The following is a 17556-nucleotide window of genomic DNA, read 5'->3' on the forward strand; positions in this document are numbered from 1 at the left end:
CCCTGTGCATTTTACAGCCCTCAGCATGGTGGATACAAGTTATTTTGTGGATGCAAAGCATCACTGCCAGCATGCAGGCTTTAAAACAAATGAATGCACAGTGGAGTGGGTGGGTTCAGAGAAAGAAATGGCGGGGAAGTGCAGTGAAGTGAAGCATGAGGTTAGGTTGACAGCAGCAATACCAAAGCTCAAAATAACCTATATGCACCATGGCAGGGTGGAGATGTATGAATATGGGACTATAAAATGCAGAGAGATGACGAGGACAACTGGGAGGTTACGGAGAGTGAACACAACAACCAACCTTGGTGAGATATCGCATCCTTGCTGCATGAAGGCACCCAGGGAGAACCACAGGCTATTAAAAATCCCAAAGTCATTCGGAGGGTCTGGGGGGCTCTGAGGATCTTTGACCTCATCGTTTTCATCCAGATGCCACTCATAAGGGCTGAAGCGGCTCACCAGGAAGAGCACCACACTCACACCGATATAGGCGAAAACTATACACATCCAAATCTCATAGGCCAGTGGGTCCAGGAAGGAAAACACCCCAGGCTTGGACTTTTGAGGCTTCTTAATCATAATGGAGATGCCCAAGCTCATAAAGGGCTTAGAGAAGTCTATCACTTCTTCCCGTACCAACGTTATAGTTAGAGGAGCCACGGCTATGTCAGCTCTCTGTGAAAATGGAAACAGGCACACAGGAGGTTAGTCTTACAGAACAAAACATAAATAACCAATAAATAAAGGAAATGATGATAAACCCAAAGTCAAGTGTATATATATATATATATATATATATATATATATTACTATCTATATTTATATTATCGTCACTTTATATTGTATATATATATCTCACATATGTGGCCAGGCACTCAGCTTTAAAGTGCATTCATGGAGTAAACAGATTGGACACGGTGAAATACAGCAGCTTTGAATATATAGCCGACCTGTAATAAAGCCTGCGAGAGGGAAATGTGCCATTTGAAAATGAGTCACTCAGCGTTTGTGTTGGCTAATGTCTTTGTCTTCATCCAAATCTCCTCCATGAATCAAGCGGGAATGCTCGGGAGACAGGGGTGGAGGGAGCTTATGTAAGCAGACCATGAAACGTGAATCAGCCTTGTTAAATTCACCTCCATCAGATCCTCTGCAACGCCTGACAGCCTCATCAATGAGTATCTTACTGCGCTGAGAAATGTTTGCAGTGAGACGCTCTGAGGGGAGAGCGGCGTTGGAAATATTTAACAAAGGAGTCTTAGATAAAGTTAAGTCAGCAGGCGTCCAGTGTGAGTTCATTTGGGGCTGAATTGCTAATGAATGACAAAGTCAGTAGATGCCTTATCATGGCTAATTTATGTCATCTCTTCTGTATCAAGCTACTTATACAGCGAGGGCTTCAGGAGAGCACAGCAGCAGAAACTACAGGTGTTAAATCTGCAATGAAACACTGTTTGCATGCAAATTCAAGTTCCAGTGTGCCGTGTGTGAGATTTTTAACATTATTCATTCAGCAGCTGAGGTCTCATAAAAGATGCAAATCATCTTGTTAAAGCCGGTTCGAGTGTGAGTGAACCATGAGATGCACGATAAAACCAGTCCAGATGTTTTTACGATTCACAAACAGGGTTTTCAAAACTCACTCAGCACACCAGAAGTACAACACATTATTTTTTATATTTTTATGTTTACATATAAGGTATAAAATGATGACAGCACATATAATAGGCTTCTTCACCAGCTGTTGTCATCGTAGCACGGAGAAGAGGCTGAGTGAAAGTGATAAAGTTTGATATTTCACATGCTGATCTGATCAATATGTGCTTAGTTTGTAAATGGGCTGAGAGAGTTTTTATGAAAACCTCTTCTTCTGTTTTACAACAAGCGTTAAGTAGCAGGAAATGATAAACGAAGAACAGAAGTCTGTGAAGGTTTTCAGTTGACCGAGTCTATCTTTAAGAACGGTTAAATCTGGGGCAGCTGGACTTCTGGCCTCCAGATATTTAGCCTAGGTGGGATCTTTAACCATCGTACCAATCGTTAATCGTCACTTGAGGTCTGGTGTGAACGACACTCATTATGGTGCTTGTGGACGATGGCCCAGTCCAGCATGAATTGTTATTTAGACTCCTAGGAGACCGGAGTGCAGGTGACCTTAACAATTATTGTTCACATGATCAGACGTCAGGTGACCGTAACAACTCGGTCGACAGTCGTCACAAGAACAAGGAGCACTAACGAACCAAGTGGAAAGGTGGAGGTGAAACATCTTTACGGATTTACGACCAAGTCCAGTTGCACCAGATTTAACCCATCTCAAACAAACAATCCCCTCCTTATGAACTAAACAGATGAACTGATACTTACCCCATAGACCAGTTCACCCACCATCCCGTTCCACGTCTTGGTCTCTGGATCTCTGGCACCGTACTTCCCATCAGGAACTATTGACAGCTTATATTTTATCCCCACATGTTTTGCAATTTCAGAAGCTAAATCGACACAGTAGCCTTCATATCTGTCATTCCCATCCATCTGCATATAGTTTTTCTTGTACATCACATACGGAGCTTCCTGTTAATTAAGACAGAATTTTTGAGTTCATTGTCAAGACAGCACACATCCACAGCGGCCAGACCTCATGGGGTCACACAAGGCCTGGATTGGTACATGCACACATGCTGGGGTGACAAACAAACAAAGACTTGGGGTGGAGATAGGGGGGCGAGGCATGAAAAGACAAACAGAGCAGAGGCTAAAAGGATCTACACAGCATCGTTACAGGCATTTTATCTGAGGACTCGACAGGAAAAATAGGCCAGCTGGGCCAGCGGGGGGAGTTAAGCATCTAACACACATAAAGGAGGCAAAGCAGGATGTCGGGACACCCTCATGCTAACCTCATCCACAGTCTAAATCTGTGGAAATTGGCGATAGGCATAGGTTGCATGGGCTTTGCATCAGCGTGGCAGAAGGGGAGAGGACAAGCTGAATGGAGCACTTTTCCAGTTCATAAAGTAAACGTCAGCGACAGCAGAGAGATAACAGATCAAACACATGGAGCTTACTTCCTTCATCAAACAAATGTTGAGCGCAAAAATGTGTGAGCCACATCAGAACTACCAAATAAAGCGTCACACTCAATTTTCTTTTCATTCGTGACTATCGTGACAATAAAATAATCTGCTTGTTGTCTTTGATCGACTTTTCCACATCACCTCTGTGCCTTGGATTTCAATAAAATATGTAATTCCTCCAAAAAGTTGAACATGTTTGCCATTAAACCTCCTTTAGATGAACTCATGTCACCTCAGGGATATTCAACAATGGTGATTTACTTCATCATACGGCATGAACATGTTTTTCAGAGGTTGTTTGACTTGTCACAGGATACCTTCACAGTATCCAGCAGTCCAGAACTAATCCTTCTTTATTTTCCCGTGCTCGTGTAGAAAAAAACAAAATGAAAGAGTTGCATCCCTCTGATAACAGGATGACCTTTCATTAAATATGATATCTTAATGGGATGTAAGAAAAGCAACATGGCGTTGATGAAATGACTGTGACGTTGTCTTTATTCAAACCAAAGGCATGCCTGGCAGCGAGAAAATAATGCAGTGACACTACTCTTCTGTTTTTCCTTCCTCACGCTGAATATCGCTGGACTTTCCTGCCTTGTTCATGAGGATAATGAGTTTCTAGACGTTGAAATGAGAATGTTGTGTGACTATTACATTCTGAATTTGTCTAAGATGAAAACATAATAGGCAAAGTCAGAAGGAAACGAGAGGCCATGGTTTTAAATGTAAGATAAGGCGCACCTTATCTTACATTTAAAAATGGCTGATGATGACTAACCTGCGATCTGCTACTAGTCTAACTAACTAGCACTGTGTCTAACCCTGACTCTGACATACTGGGAGCACTGGATTCAGAGATATTTACATTGAAATTGAAAGTTTTGAAGTGAATTTGAGGGATAAACAGCCAAAGGTTGCAGCCTTTAGTTGTTTATGTCCTGCAGATCATTTCATGTCTCCGTTGAGAGAGAGACACAGCTGGTTTACCTCGGCGTCACTGACACTTTACTTAATGAGAGGGAAACATCTTTTACTTACGTATGCACTCAATGTGAATACGATGGTGTCTATTCTCTATAGTTATCATTACCAAAGCCGTTATTGTGACGTCACTACTACAACAGCCCACCGTAATATAAAAAAACCAAAATGCTTTGGCACCCACACGGATACAGTTGAAACACTCTTTGTGAATCGACTGTTTCAACATGTAGTGAGTGGATGGAAAGCAACTGAAAATAAAATAATTCTACCCTCCCAGGACAGATTGCAACAAAGGACACCTTGACCTTGAGTGGCAGAAATCTTAAGGTGAAACATTTAAAACCTGTTTGAGAGTGTACCATAATAGTAGTGACCACAATTGTTCGGTTTTCCACAGAAGAGGACTCGTTGGTGACCTGCTGATCCATAATATATACAAATTTTTCGTACTCATTCCAGTAGCCAATCTGAAAACGACACAAAGGTTCACAGTTATTACAAGAAGAAGAAGAAGAAGAAGAAAGACATTATTACAGTAGAGCCTCCAAGTGTGTGAGTTGGTCGGCTCTATCTGTACAGCAGGAGACAGTGTTGATGTTCGATTTTATAAAAAGCTTGTAGTGGTGCTTCTCACTTCACCTGGGCTACACTTCAGCAGAGTAGGCGTGAGCTATTCCTGGATCAGCAAATGTTCTCTTACATAACAAGAAAGCAGCACCAGTAGAGCCCTCGAAGACTGATAAAATTAATACCAGCAAGACAAACCTCATAGTCCTAACGAGCTTTATCTAGCCTGAGCAGTAGGTTGTCTTCTATTAATACACAAACACTCACAGTAGAATCTAACACAAAAACAAACACTGGCCTGTGTCTACTGAACCTGACGGGATTCAAGTAGCTGCATTATGTTTATTTCTGTCACACTCGTCCAAGAAGAAGTCGACGTCTCTCACTTCTGGAGGCTGTGATGCTCAGTACTCACTCTGTTGTCACTGCAGATTGTCTCACACTCTGTTTGGAGACACAGTTTGGATGTGATGTGATGTTGCTTTTGCGAGCTCAAACTTTCTTTTGATGCCAGCTTTTGTGGGAGTCCTTGTCAAAGTTCAGGGTCACGGAGTTAGCCAGGCAACAGCACTGTGGGTCTCTGAGGGTTGTGTGTGTGTGTGTGTGTGTTTTTCAGGCATTGTTTTGTTAATTCGAAGTTATATAAGCTGTCAGAAAACATTGTCAAAGTGATTGTTATTAGTTTTTTGTTCCTCGTACAAGAAAAAAATTTGACCTTTTACTCTCCAAACCTCTGTGAGAGGGGCAGGTCGATGTTGGTGTTTGTGACCCAAATTGCTCTGGCAACTGTAGCTTACAAGATAATTAGGGGATAGACAATGTTTTGTTACTGCTATTGAAGAAAATGACATAATCGTTCAACATCTAACTAACAGATATTGACAAGTGTTACAGCCGTCAAGCTAACGAGCTAAATTACTTTTCTGAGCGAGTGCATTTTGTTTGCTTAACAAGCCAAGGCTGAAGACAAGACGTGTCGGTGCTTGTAAACAAAATGGACAGAGATGCAGCTGAAAGTGTTGAAGAATTAGTTCATCACTTCAGCATATTTGTCCTGCCCTGTCCTGATCTGAACTGAACATGTCAACGCGTGTTTATTCTAGTAATAAAAAGTGCAGCATCATTTCCCAGGAACAATTTGAGTTGTTTGCCTCTACGGAAAGCCCCCCCCCCTGAGTAATGCCAGCTCAAAGTGACCTTATCCATTCGCTGGTATTCTTTGGAAGCGATGTTGAAAACAAGTCTGGCGCCATGGAGCCGAGCCAAATGAAATAACCAATTGACCAGAAGTAACATGTATGGCTCGCTGGCGTGAATCAGATTAGTGGAAGTTGCCTAAATTGTTTTCTGACAAGTATAAATGTGAGGTTGCTTCCACATATCTGCGATTTTTTCTTAGTTTTCTCGGTGTATTGTTCTCCAGATCGTCTCTTTACTCCCCATTTTTCGGCACCACAAAAGATAATGTGTGCTGCAGCTGTTTTCATTGTTATATTTCCTCCCTTTTGCATATCAGTTTCCTCAAAAAAGGAAGAAGAATGTCTAATTTAGAGAGCAGATCTAAAGCAAACTTCAATGCTTCAGAGAAAACTTCAAGTGAATCCTGTTGTTGGCAATGAACCCTCACGGCCTCATTGTAGCGAGGTTTAACTGAGAGTTTTACTGTGATGTTTGAAGTCACATTTAAATAAACAAAGCACAAAATCAATTATAATAGTCTCACACTTTGCTGGTTGCTGTGGACTCCCCATGCATTTGCCTGGTGTTATTTCAGGTGACTGGCAGCTCTGCTCTTTATTCAGGCATCAACATGAACCCTTCAGACACCTGACTGGACAGATGAGCACCACTCGCTGGGCTGTCAGCGGTCATAATTTTAAAATTGGAAACACGTGGTAGCTCTTTTGGAAACAGTTCTTATAAATTATGGACTGTAATCTGTTTCTGGGTAAGTGTGAGGCGGTAAATAGGCCTTGCAGTGGCATAGTAATGCCATGTCCTCATTTAAACTACCACTCCCCTAAAAGTTTGTAGATTTGTTTAGCTTCCAACTGCAGGGCTCAACTGACTCTCGCTGAATGTTTTCCAGATTCAAATCTCAGAGGGGATGTAAGCTCAACCGATTTAGGCTCCTGGCAGCTTCTGTCCAAATGAGAATAGACCCTACTACTCATGTAACATGCCAAAAGAAAATCTGCATCGCAGAGCTGCTTAAAACCGTTCTATATTCATGTTAGTGGACTCAAAACATACAGTGCTAATATCTACATCATATGCTAATCCTGCTTCCCCCTCATTACCCATTAATTCAATTATGAGCGACGTTTCTGAGGATACGCGCTCACACTTACCCTCCTGGGCCCTCCGGACTTCATCTCATACACATCAATTGTGTAATTAGCTCGTCGACCAAATGTGTCAAACTGGATGTTTCCTGTCATACCTGGTACTTGGACCTGCCAGGCACCAAGAAAAGAATGATAACACGTGTTCATGTACAGCAAGTGGAAACAAAAAGTTGTCTCTGCTGCCTTTCTGTTAAATAATAGCATCATGTTTTGGGCTAATCAGATAAAGTGTGTTAAATTGTGGGAAACAGTGCAAGTGAAAGCCGGGGAAACATTTGATGATGTTTAGATGATAAATGAGTTTACTAATCACTAAATTGATCATTCGCACATATCTCTTAAGTAAGGAAAGGCATATTCAAGTTCTAATATGCTCTTTGGGGTGAATTGTGGTACAATTGAGGTGCAAATAAGGTTATAAATGAGTGTGTTTGTAGATGATTTGTAGAGATCCGGCTTAATGTTTAATCTCAAAGAAGAGGGATTTAATAAATGTGAAATGAAGATAAAATCAATAACTTGTGAAGTGAAGAATGAGATTAACAAAGACTGAACTAGAGAGTGAATAAACATAAAGCAGAGCTGTATACAGAGACAGAGAGTGCCCTCAGTCCTACCATTTTCAGGGCTCTCTCTATGTCGATGCCTTGACTCCACGGCACGGCAGGGTTGGCGAGGCAATCGCCGGCGCTCCCCCTCCGAGACACGTCCACTCGCTGGCGCCGAAGGTACCGGAAGGCCTCAGCGATCACGAGGATGGCATCATGGGTCAGTGCTGATGTGTACTAAAACAAAGGCCACAAGAAACCCCAGTGACGCACCATTGACATCTTGCAGACCCCAAGCGGCACAGCAAGGTTATTATCTCTGCAGCAGCAGTTTCGGTTACACGGAGAGCAGCAGAACTGATGTAAAGAGCAGAGAAAAAAAATCAAAACCTCACTTTCTGATTGATATAAAGATTGCACAAGTATGAAAGCCGCCTTTATTTAAGGACAAGCAGGTGACAAGTTATTTAAGTGACGAGATTCTGATTGACATATTTTCTCTGGTTTCACTTGAGTTACTTGCTTAAAACTTGAAGGAAGAGGAGAGAGAGAGAGAGAAAAAAAAAAGTACCTTTGAAGATGTTAAATCAAAATTTAACTGCAGCATCGGCAACTACGCCTCACTGACCTTCAGAGGAGTGTTTTTGGCTTCTGGAAATTCTCTTTCATCCAGGCGCTCCCAGCGCTGGAGGAACTGCTGGACGATTGGGCTGTCTGGGTTGATGATCTGGAAGCCTGTGATGTTAGCTCCACCAGAAAAGACCCTGTCCAGACTCATGTTGGAAAAACCCTGAGAGCAAAGAGCACAAGTGGCTGGTAGTGGAGCGAGGGATCATTAGCAGCAAAGCAAAAACACTAAAGCTTTAGCCCATTATTAGCTCGTTTCTCTGTTATTAATATTTCTTAGTTCATTATCACTACACATCAAGAAGTTTGGCTGTATTGAGAGTGTTGCATTTCTATGCACTGCATTGCATCACACTAAGCTGGGTTATTGCTGTTTTCTGTGTTGGATTGTTTCATGTTGCGAGCTCTCACCAGGTTGGCGAGGATGTAGTGGTATCCTCTGCTGTTTTTTCCCGAGGTCACCACCTACAAGTCGCAGGAGGAGACGCACAGTGAGTCAAATCTCATAACAGTGAGAACATTTGGAGATTCAGAAATGGCAAAAGACCTTCGCTTTCATAACACCGGAGTCGTTGGTGGGAAGAAAGTGGAGACATTTTAGAGCAACATTTGCAAGGGCAGAGAGGAGGTACACATGTGTGTGTGTGTGTGTGTGTGTGTGTGTGTGTGTTTCATACAAACACACACACACACAGAAAGGGAGGGGAGGAACTGTGATGACAGTGCTTGTTGCTTTGCATTAACTTCAAGATGTAAAATAAGGTCAAGGCTTCGGCAAACCTCCATCTCATCTCTTTCTCTGCAGCTGCCTCTTCTTTCTCTGCCCGTCTCAGCCTCACACTAGACTTAATTAAACCCCAAACATTGTACAGCAGCACCTGTCTGAGCAAGCAGACAGGGAGAGAGACAGAGAGCTGATTTCTTTCAACTTCATCACCAAGCCAAACCTCTCTCTCTCACTCTTTCACACGCATTCATTTTCTCTCTCTGCATATCTGCCTCCATTCTGATTCTCCATCGCCGAGTATGAAGCTTCAAACTCTGTGGGGGTGGATGGTTGTTGTTTTTTTTCCCCTGTCTTTTCACTTTCTGCACTCCTACACAGTTTTGGTAAGTATACCGAGGCACTGAAATCATCTAAATGTTAAATATCCAGAGTGATAGTGATATCATGTTGGAGAGATTTTACAAAGGACTTGAATACAGATGAGAAATTTTACACTGAAACATGGAGAGGCATCCCTGTGGTGGATGTGGAGTACTATTATTATTTCCATTTTCTTTTTGATACAACATTTGTCCAGTTACTTATTCAGCTCCTACCTGGATCCTTTCATTCACAAGCTTACTCCTGCCTTAACGTCTGGTAGTTGTCAGACAGAACTTGGCACTCTGACTGGAGAAATTTCAACAATAAATCTAATTACCATCCTTGCGAATGCAAAATTACTTCATTGTGTTTGACATTTTCCACCGCCGACTGAAAGCGTCCTTCGTATTTTTCCTCATAAGCAAAAAACAACAACCCTGGAAGCTTTTTCTGCTTATTGTTTTCCAAAAAGCTTTTCATTTGCTATTCATCCGTGTGAGAGGAAGCCGCTGCAGTGACCCACGTGTAAAAACACAGCACACACTTAATGAAGCTGCAGGACCCCGAGTGACTGGCTTCAACTCCTGTTTGTCACCAACACACTCGGCCAGAAAGCACAAGACTTTACACTTCTTCTGCATGAGCATCAAAAAACTGACACCTCAGCTGCTGTTTCTGACTGAAACCTGATTTTGTAGCAAATAATCAACTGTAAACATTTATTACTTACTGTAGTTACGAGGCACACCAAAACATCCAATAATGTGGATGTATTTCTGTTTTTATTTGGCCGTCTACTGGAGAGTCGGAGTTGGAGGGCCAGATCGTAAATCTAGACTCTTTTCCAGCATGTAACTACAGCGAAAGTGAAGAGCTACAGGAATCATCAAAGGTCCAGAAAATATTCGGAGTTCAGGTAACACAGTTTATACTTTCACAAGAAAGTCAGAGTAGAACCACTGCTCCTTCACAGCTGAGGTGGTTCGGACATCTGATTAGGAAGACTCATGGGGGCCTTCCTTTGGAGGTGTTCGTCCAGGGGCAGACTCAGAACCTGCTGGAGGGGCTACATAACCCATCTAGCCCTGGGATCTCCCAGGAGGAGCTGGAATGCGTTGCTGAGGAGGAGGACATCTGAAACGCCCTGCTCCACCTGCTGCCACCATGACCCACCCCCAGATAAATGGAAGAAAATGGATGACTCCAGAGCCGAACTGAAGACAAAGCAGTTCACCCATCTTTATACCCTACTCTACGCCCACTCCTTCATATAATGGTGTCAACACTTTTTACTTCAGTTCTTCCATATTTGAATTTCCTCATCCATTTTTTGCACATCCAGACACCATATTAATCCACTGTGGTGCTATAATTTACAATCTCAGGCGTCACCCTCGGAGGGGGATTTCCATCCGCCTCTATGCTGTTATCAGCGCCATGAGGCCCTGATTCAGGACTTTTCATAAGCCTGCAGTGCCTCAGGACTTCGGTTCAAGGTCCTTTCTGTTCTTTCCTGATGCCGCTCAGAGGATCTTTTTCGAGGATTTTCACTGCTCTGACACCATTATTTCAGATTACATTTATCATCCCCAGGTTACATGCTATAGTAAATGTTTTTTCACAACCAATACTGATTATATGTGACAATATAATGATGCAAACTATGACTAAACACTGAATATGAATATAATGGAGTCTATAAGTTCATTTTTTGAACTTAATAGTTTGTAACACACATTCACATGGTCTGCTTGCTTCAAGCTTCTGCAGCCATATTTTTATTAACATTTTATTCCTGAAACGTATCATATTGCCTCATAGTCCACTGCAGGTTTTATTTATTTTCATGCACATTTCAAAGATTTACCACTTGGCTTTTGTGTCAAGTGTTCATTTTCAAGAAAACCTGAAAATGTTTTGACTCTGCTGGCAGCTGCATTGGTAGTCATGGAGTTGGCAGCGAGCACAGACACTGACAGCTCTTCTAAAGTTAGGAAATCTGGCTGGTGGTTCAGGAGAAGGGATGATTCTGGGAGGTGGCTCTTGTCTGATCTTGTTTGCATACTAAATCAGCGAGGCACAGACTGAAACAAATACATTAACTCGCAACTGTGAAAAGTTTCCACACAGTTCTTTTTTTAAAAATTCAAATTAGCATGATTAGCATGAACATAATCGAGTACAGTTCCGACAAAGCTTATTAGAACAATTGCAGTCAAACAACTTATGATTGTGTTTTATTGCAGCAACAGAATACGGTTAGAGTTTGGTGTTCTAGGCTCTAACCTCATCGCTCTCGAGGGTCTTTATACACAGAAATATTGAGGAGTGATGAGCACATATCTTAAAAGGTGGATGCTGGGGACGTGATGGGGGCTGAAGAATGGGCAGTGATGTGGATGTAGGTCAGCAATGGCATTAGTAGAGCAGAGGGAGAGGAATTTTTTGCAGCCTAAATAGACCTCCAAGTTAGGAGGGTGCGTTTGGATTGGATGATTTTGGAGTGGGATGCATGTCACGTGTGGTGCTGTGTGGGTGGCAGCCAGTTACAGACAGCTCTGAACACTTCTTTTATATTTCTGGTAATTTTGTTGTGCATGTTCTCGACACCATCTTCATATACATCTGGTGACCCATTAAAAAAGCCACAGCTCTCTTGTTTGCACTTGAAAACTGCTGTTAGCACTGGGCACCTTTAGCATGCACTTTCTGTGGAAAGACCAAGTGAGGAGAAGAAGACGGAGATCCAGAGATGGATCCAAGCGGAAAAGACAGTACAAACTATTCGTACCGTCTGTTATGTCCGTAGACCACAGGATGGAGTCAAAACCAGGTCGCTGCAGCCATCATAAATACCACCATAAATAGACTTAAACAAATGTTACAAAACCATCAGACTATTTTCAGGTGATGTATCTGCATCATTTTGTTGAGTAAACCCTCTGAAAATAGAATATATCATAAAACTCTGATTACTTTTACAAACATGTGGGCTACATGCCAGGAGTGATTTTTCTGCCATTAACTTCCAGGAAAGAGGTTATGAAAATCATGGTAGTTGAGCATTACTCATGTTCTCGTTAAGGATAATTTAATTTGGTTTTGGTGTGGGATTTGCTGCATGCATCGCTCGTTTGGCGGTGCTGCTCTGAAAAATAGCATCTGGGCATAACAAATATTTTTAGGATCTCAGTGCTCTAGTTTCACGCTCCCCTGGGATAATCGCTTTTTTGTGAGTATGTGAAACCAGCAGGAACCTGGAAGAGGTCAAGCACTACCGTCACTGAGATGCTTTTACTGTCACAGGATTCGTATCTTCATCACATCCTCTCTGAGAAAACAGCTTCTTCAAACAGCTCGGGAGAGGAAGAGGAAGATGAGGAGGAGGAGGGGTAAGCGAGAAGGGACCTGCAGCACTGATTGTACTGACTGGCTCCTACATTTTTAATGCTCATTGAATGGGAAGGATAATCTCTGTGTCCTGACCTGTCGACTGGTTTCTGCAGTTAATGTTCTCATCTGACAACAGTCCAAAGCCTTGCAGAGTCCAACCATGAAGACTGAGTCATATAAACATCTCACAAAAGTTATTGGGACAATCAGCGTGTCATTTCAACGAACTGTCAACCACTAGTGGAGCAATGTTTTTTATTTGATTTACTCTCCTGCATGGTTTCTGCTGATTGGAGCCAATAATGCACAAAGAAATGTATCAATGAGCCCGATACGGTGAGAGGGAGCAACAAAACATGGATGCAAATAATGCTGTCATGGTTTGGAGAGGAAATATTCAAAAAATGTGAATTTTGGTGAAAGATCTACACAAAATTATTGTCAATATTTGGGACCTAAATTTGCTGTCGGTTGTGATGAACTACACTTTAGGCTTCTACATTTAACATCTCCAAATATTAAAATAAAACACCTGTTTGGTATTCTGAGTGCAGCTGATAGCAAAGCAATTACAAAGACATCATAGGAATGGTATTATATTATTTATGAAATCTTTGGAATTGAAACATTCAGCTTCTCTGTGAGACAACAGAAAACTAAATTTGAGGAAATGTGTGAAAAGTGGAAAATGGAAAGTATTTGTGTTTTAGGAGGATGCTTTCCTGGAAATAAGGACTAAGTCTTAACTTCTGCAGTTAAAAATAAAACACAGCACACCATCTTCCACCTCCACCAGTGTTGTTGTTGTTGTGCATCTGAATGTATTCACCTCTTTGTTGTGGATATAATCAGAAATATGTGGCCATCTTGCTGTGCTGTAACTCCAGAACACACACAGAGAAAGAGAGAGCGTTTGTCTCCAGTCTCAATTATCTTTATTTGTCCATCCTCGGGGCTCCTCCTGCCCGCCTGTCTGGACGAGCAGGTCTGTGCTGTGCTGTCTGAAGCAGGCCTGAGCCGGGTCGGGCTGCAGGACGATCAGCCTAAATATTCCTGCGGGAATTGACTCTAATTAAGCAGGCTGGAGCCACAGTCCTGTGCAGAGCTGGATGTCTGCCCAAGTGCCTTCAAGAGGATTTGACTCTCTTCCCACTGATGGAGGCTCTTCTTTGTTACAGTGATTTGTCATCTGCTCTCCTCAGAAACTGGAACGGGCATCCTAAGGTTGATAAGTGTCCCCCTCCACCAGTCAACTAATTATCATCATGCTACTCGAAACAGGGCAAAATGTGAGGAGGGATTTAACTGTTTGAGAAGTGAATTAAAGAAAAACAATTATAGCAGAGGAAAGATTGTTACTCCAAATGTTGTTTGTACATAAGTGGTTATACATTCATATATCTTATTTCCTCAATTTTCTTCTTATAACAAGTGAGTCATTAAATCAAAATATCAAATGTTGTTATCCTGAGATAATCTTAAGATAAAAAAACATTGTTTTCCTGAGGTAACAGCATCTTTAATTAAAAAACAAAACAAAAAGATATTCTAGTATATTAAATCATTGCAACTGCAACATACTCCTGCTCCTCAAACATTGCTACATTGAATGATGTTTCCTGCAATGATTTAATATATTATTTTTGTTTTCTTGAGATCTAATTCTAATTATATATATATTATCTATATATATATATATATATATATCTATATATAATATATATTATATTAATAATATATATATCTATATATATATATAAAACAGAATTTCATTATCTTGAGATCTAAGAGAAAATGATCACGTTATAACATCAGTAACTCGAAATCAAATAAAACAAATAAAATGAACTGGTTATCACGAGAAAATGAAGGAAATAAAATGAATGAATGTATGAATGTTTGACCACTTAGGACTTCCATACCTTCGTTCACTGCAAGGCTGAATCTTTAAATAGAAAAAAGTTGTGCCTCATTATGAAACTTCTGTTTGACTCATTCTACACAATATATCCAATATTTTACACTAATTTTCTTTCTTTTTTACTTTTTGTTGTTATTACTTGAATAAAAAAATAACCCTACCATGGTTAATTTTAATTAATTCGGCACATGAATTATCATTTTGTGGCAGTTGGTGCGGCTGTTTATTCTGCTTGCAGTAGCAGTGAGCTACACACTTCAAAACTTTATACAGTTTTCTCATTGAATGCCAATTTCCACAAAATAATAATAAAGAAAAAAAAAACGTGTGTGAAGTTGTAATGTCCTTACTATCCTTGTTGCAGTTGTGCACCTGCCAACTCTGCTGCTTGCATGTGTTTGATGTAGATTTTCATTCTGGGCTGCTTTTAACTCAGACTTCTCTAGGGTTTCCTTTGGACGCCTGTGCTACGAAGATGACTTCATTTTCTGTTTTGCAGGAGCAACGAAGTAAAGAGAAAAAATAAAGGAAATGAAGGTGTGAAGCACAGATAGTTGTCTTGTTGTTGTTGTTTATTTGCATAGCAGTGAAGTTTGAGCTGCACATATGCACGTTTCATGCTGTTCTTTCATATTTTTATTTGTAGTTCAAGCTGAGGTTTCATACATACACTTAAAGGTAAACTAACGTGGAAAGCTTGGATTAGAAAGGATATTGATAATATTTCCAATATTAATATTAATATTATTATATCGTATTTTCAATTCTATTATTTTAGTTTATACAACAGTTAGTTCAGACAAAGTAATTTGGTTGGACAAGAGCTGTTCCATGAGCACAGCACTGAGACGTTTAAATGTATCACTCCACTTCACAGGTCTTCTAATAGCTACCATCAGTAATCAATACACTACTGTTAAAGGTCCAGTGTGTAACATTTAGGCGTATCTATTGGCAGGAATGGAATACAATATTTATTAATATATTTTCCTTGCCATGCTCGGAGGTGTGGTGTGAGGTGTGAGTATTCATTTGGTTGCAATCTGCAGCTTCACAGCTAGGGGCCACCAAATCCTACACACTGAACTTTTAATTAAACCAATAACTAACAGCAGTAAAAAAAAAATACATATCATACTTATAAATTACCTTGTGTTTCTGTAGTGGTGGCAAAACATTAAAGAATAAAAAATATTGACAGTTTGAATTAAATTAAAGCTCCATGCACTATCCCTGGAAAATATTACTCTCACATTTTAACAACTCCTTACATGTCCGTAACAACACATACCACTACAAACACATGATAGAGGACGTCCTATGTCAGGCTTCTTGTCAATATGGCATCAATATAGTCCTTGCTACCAGCTTTATCTTAGTGGAAGACGACCATAAGAATAAGGTAAACCATTGAAATAAGAGTTGGTTGGTAGAACATGATGAATTAAACAGACTCAAAAGCTTAATTCAGTGTCTATTATTTGTGTGAGCTGGTATATTAGGAGTTTCTTTGGCCAAAGTAACTACCCTGTTTCATGATTCCTGCTGATTTTATCAGAAGGTCAAGGTGAGAAAATTAATTTACTGGTTGTGTTAGCAACCACTAAATTATATTATAAACTTGTTTATATATACTGTATATTTGCGACAAGACAGTTATGGGTAAAAATCACCTCGTCTGGGAAGACGTTAATACCATAGAAACCCTTTTTTTTATGTCATGCCATTTTAAAAAAATGCCCACGCAAAGCAACAGACAAAACTACAATTCACGCGCAGGATTAAATAACATCCACACAGATGTAATCTCATCCCAACACAGCCTCTTGCTTTACTATGCTACTCTCACAGTGTGGAATTCCAGTGCACCTCTGGGTGTTCAGCTTCTTCTCCTATTTCCCTTCACACTACTAGACAGGGAGACTCACTCTACATGGCTCAATTCCCACAAGCACTCTGCCTTTCTATCTATCTGTCTGTCTGTCCACAGTGCAGCAGGAGGCTGGAGGTGAGTGCTCCTGTGGCAGCGATTATAAATCCACTGTGCTATTACTGATGAGAAGCCTTAAAGGTGTTTATCGCTCCATCTTTACTTTATTGGAGGGATGAGCAGACTGATACTTTTAAAGGCGGTAAGAGGGCCAACAGGGGAGCAAAGAAAACCCTCATAGTCCTACTGCCAACATGCAATAACCAGTACTTTACAACTGGAACAGATAAGATAAACCTTCCACATTGATGTTCTTGAGCTGTGACCTTTCCTTTGATTTTACTCAATAACTGAGTGAGAGTAGAGCAGGTGGAAACAGCAAGGGTTGAAAGATAAGGAAGGACCAATAGGGAAGATAAAAGTGCATTTAATGCCCCTGCTACCTGAGTTATGTCGTGGTTTGGGGTTTAGTCTTGTTCTATTTTATTTTGTAATTCTCTCCTTTCCGTGTCTTGTGTTACTTTACTTCATATCAGTTCTCAACAAGCGGGAAGCTTTGTGGCTGTAAAGTGAAGCCAATGCCAAAAACTGCAGTTCCTCAAACGTCCACTTGAGGCTGGCTACAGAATGAGTCAGTCTCCATAAGTCCCCATGTTAAAATGTCCAGCCTCACAGCAGAAATAAACATGTTAACAGCCTGGTACAAAGAACAGTTTTGGTCTCTATAGCTAATTACTCTGTTCTTGACAACTGTACTGAGAGTGAATTTTTATGTAACTTACCCGTTCAAATGATATTAAAGCTTAAAGTTATGCATAATTAACAGTGTGACCGCTTTGATTGACAGGTGGCTTGTTTGAACACCCAGGCGTCATTCAGCCCGTGTTAGGTCAGCCATGTCTTTCCCAAATTTTTAGGTTAGCTGGGAGGAGGAAGAGGCAGGACTGCAAACATGGCGGCAGTCAGAGCCATCACACTGTGAACTTCAAAACAGCTCTGCAGAAATGTGTCCTTTCTTTATACTGGCTGTGGTTTTGACTTGTGTCTCCTCATTTTGCCTCCTGT

The 17556-nt window shown here is 40.9% G+C and overlaps 1 protein-coding gene across 7 annotated transcripts in view; it reads right to left on the reverse strand.

Moving 5' to 3' along the window:
- The window catches only part of LOC104919730 (glutamate receptor 3), a 77460-nt gene that overhangs the window by 22425 nt on the left and 37479 nt on the right, over positions 1 to 17556 (reverse strand). For all 7 annotated transcript variants that reach the window (XR_003461454.1, XM_027273465.1, XM_027273464.1 and 4 more), the window contains exons 5-11: positions 8569 to 8622; positions 8159 to 8320; positions 7600 to 7767; positions 6986 to 7090; positions 4427 to 4534; positions 2371 to 2577; positions 305 to 678 (exon numbers count right to left, since the gene is read on the reverse strand). Coding sequence is in view for 6 of the 7 variants with exons in the window: in XM_027273465.1 (XP_027129266.1) it covers positions 305 to 678; positions 2371 to 2577; positions 4427 to 4534; positions 6986 to 7090; positions 7600 to 7767; positions 8159 to 8320; positions 8569 to 8622 (1178 nt within the window). In the remaining variant the exon portion in view is untranslated. The remainder of the gene's footprint in view (positions 1 to 304; positions 679 to 2370; positions 2578 to 4426; positions 4535 to 6985; positions 7091 to 7599; positions 7768 to 8158; positions 8321 to 8568; positions 8623 to 17556) is intronic.

Source organism: Larimichthys crocea, chromosome XXII (genome assembly GCF_000972845.2).
Source record: "Larimichthys crocea isolate SSNF chromosome XXII, L_crocea_2.0, whole genome shotgun sequence".
Classification (NCBI taxonomy): Eukaryota; Metazoa; Chordata; class Actinopteri; family Sciaenidae; genus Larimichthys; species Larimichthys crocea.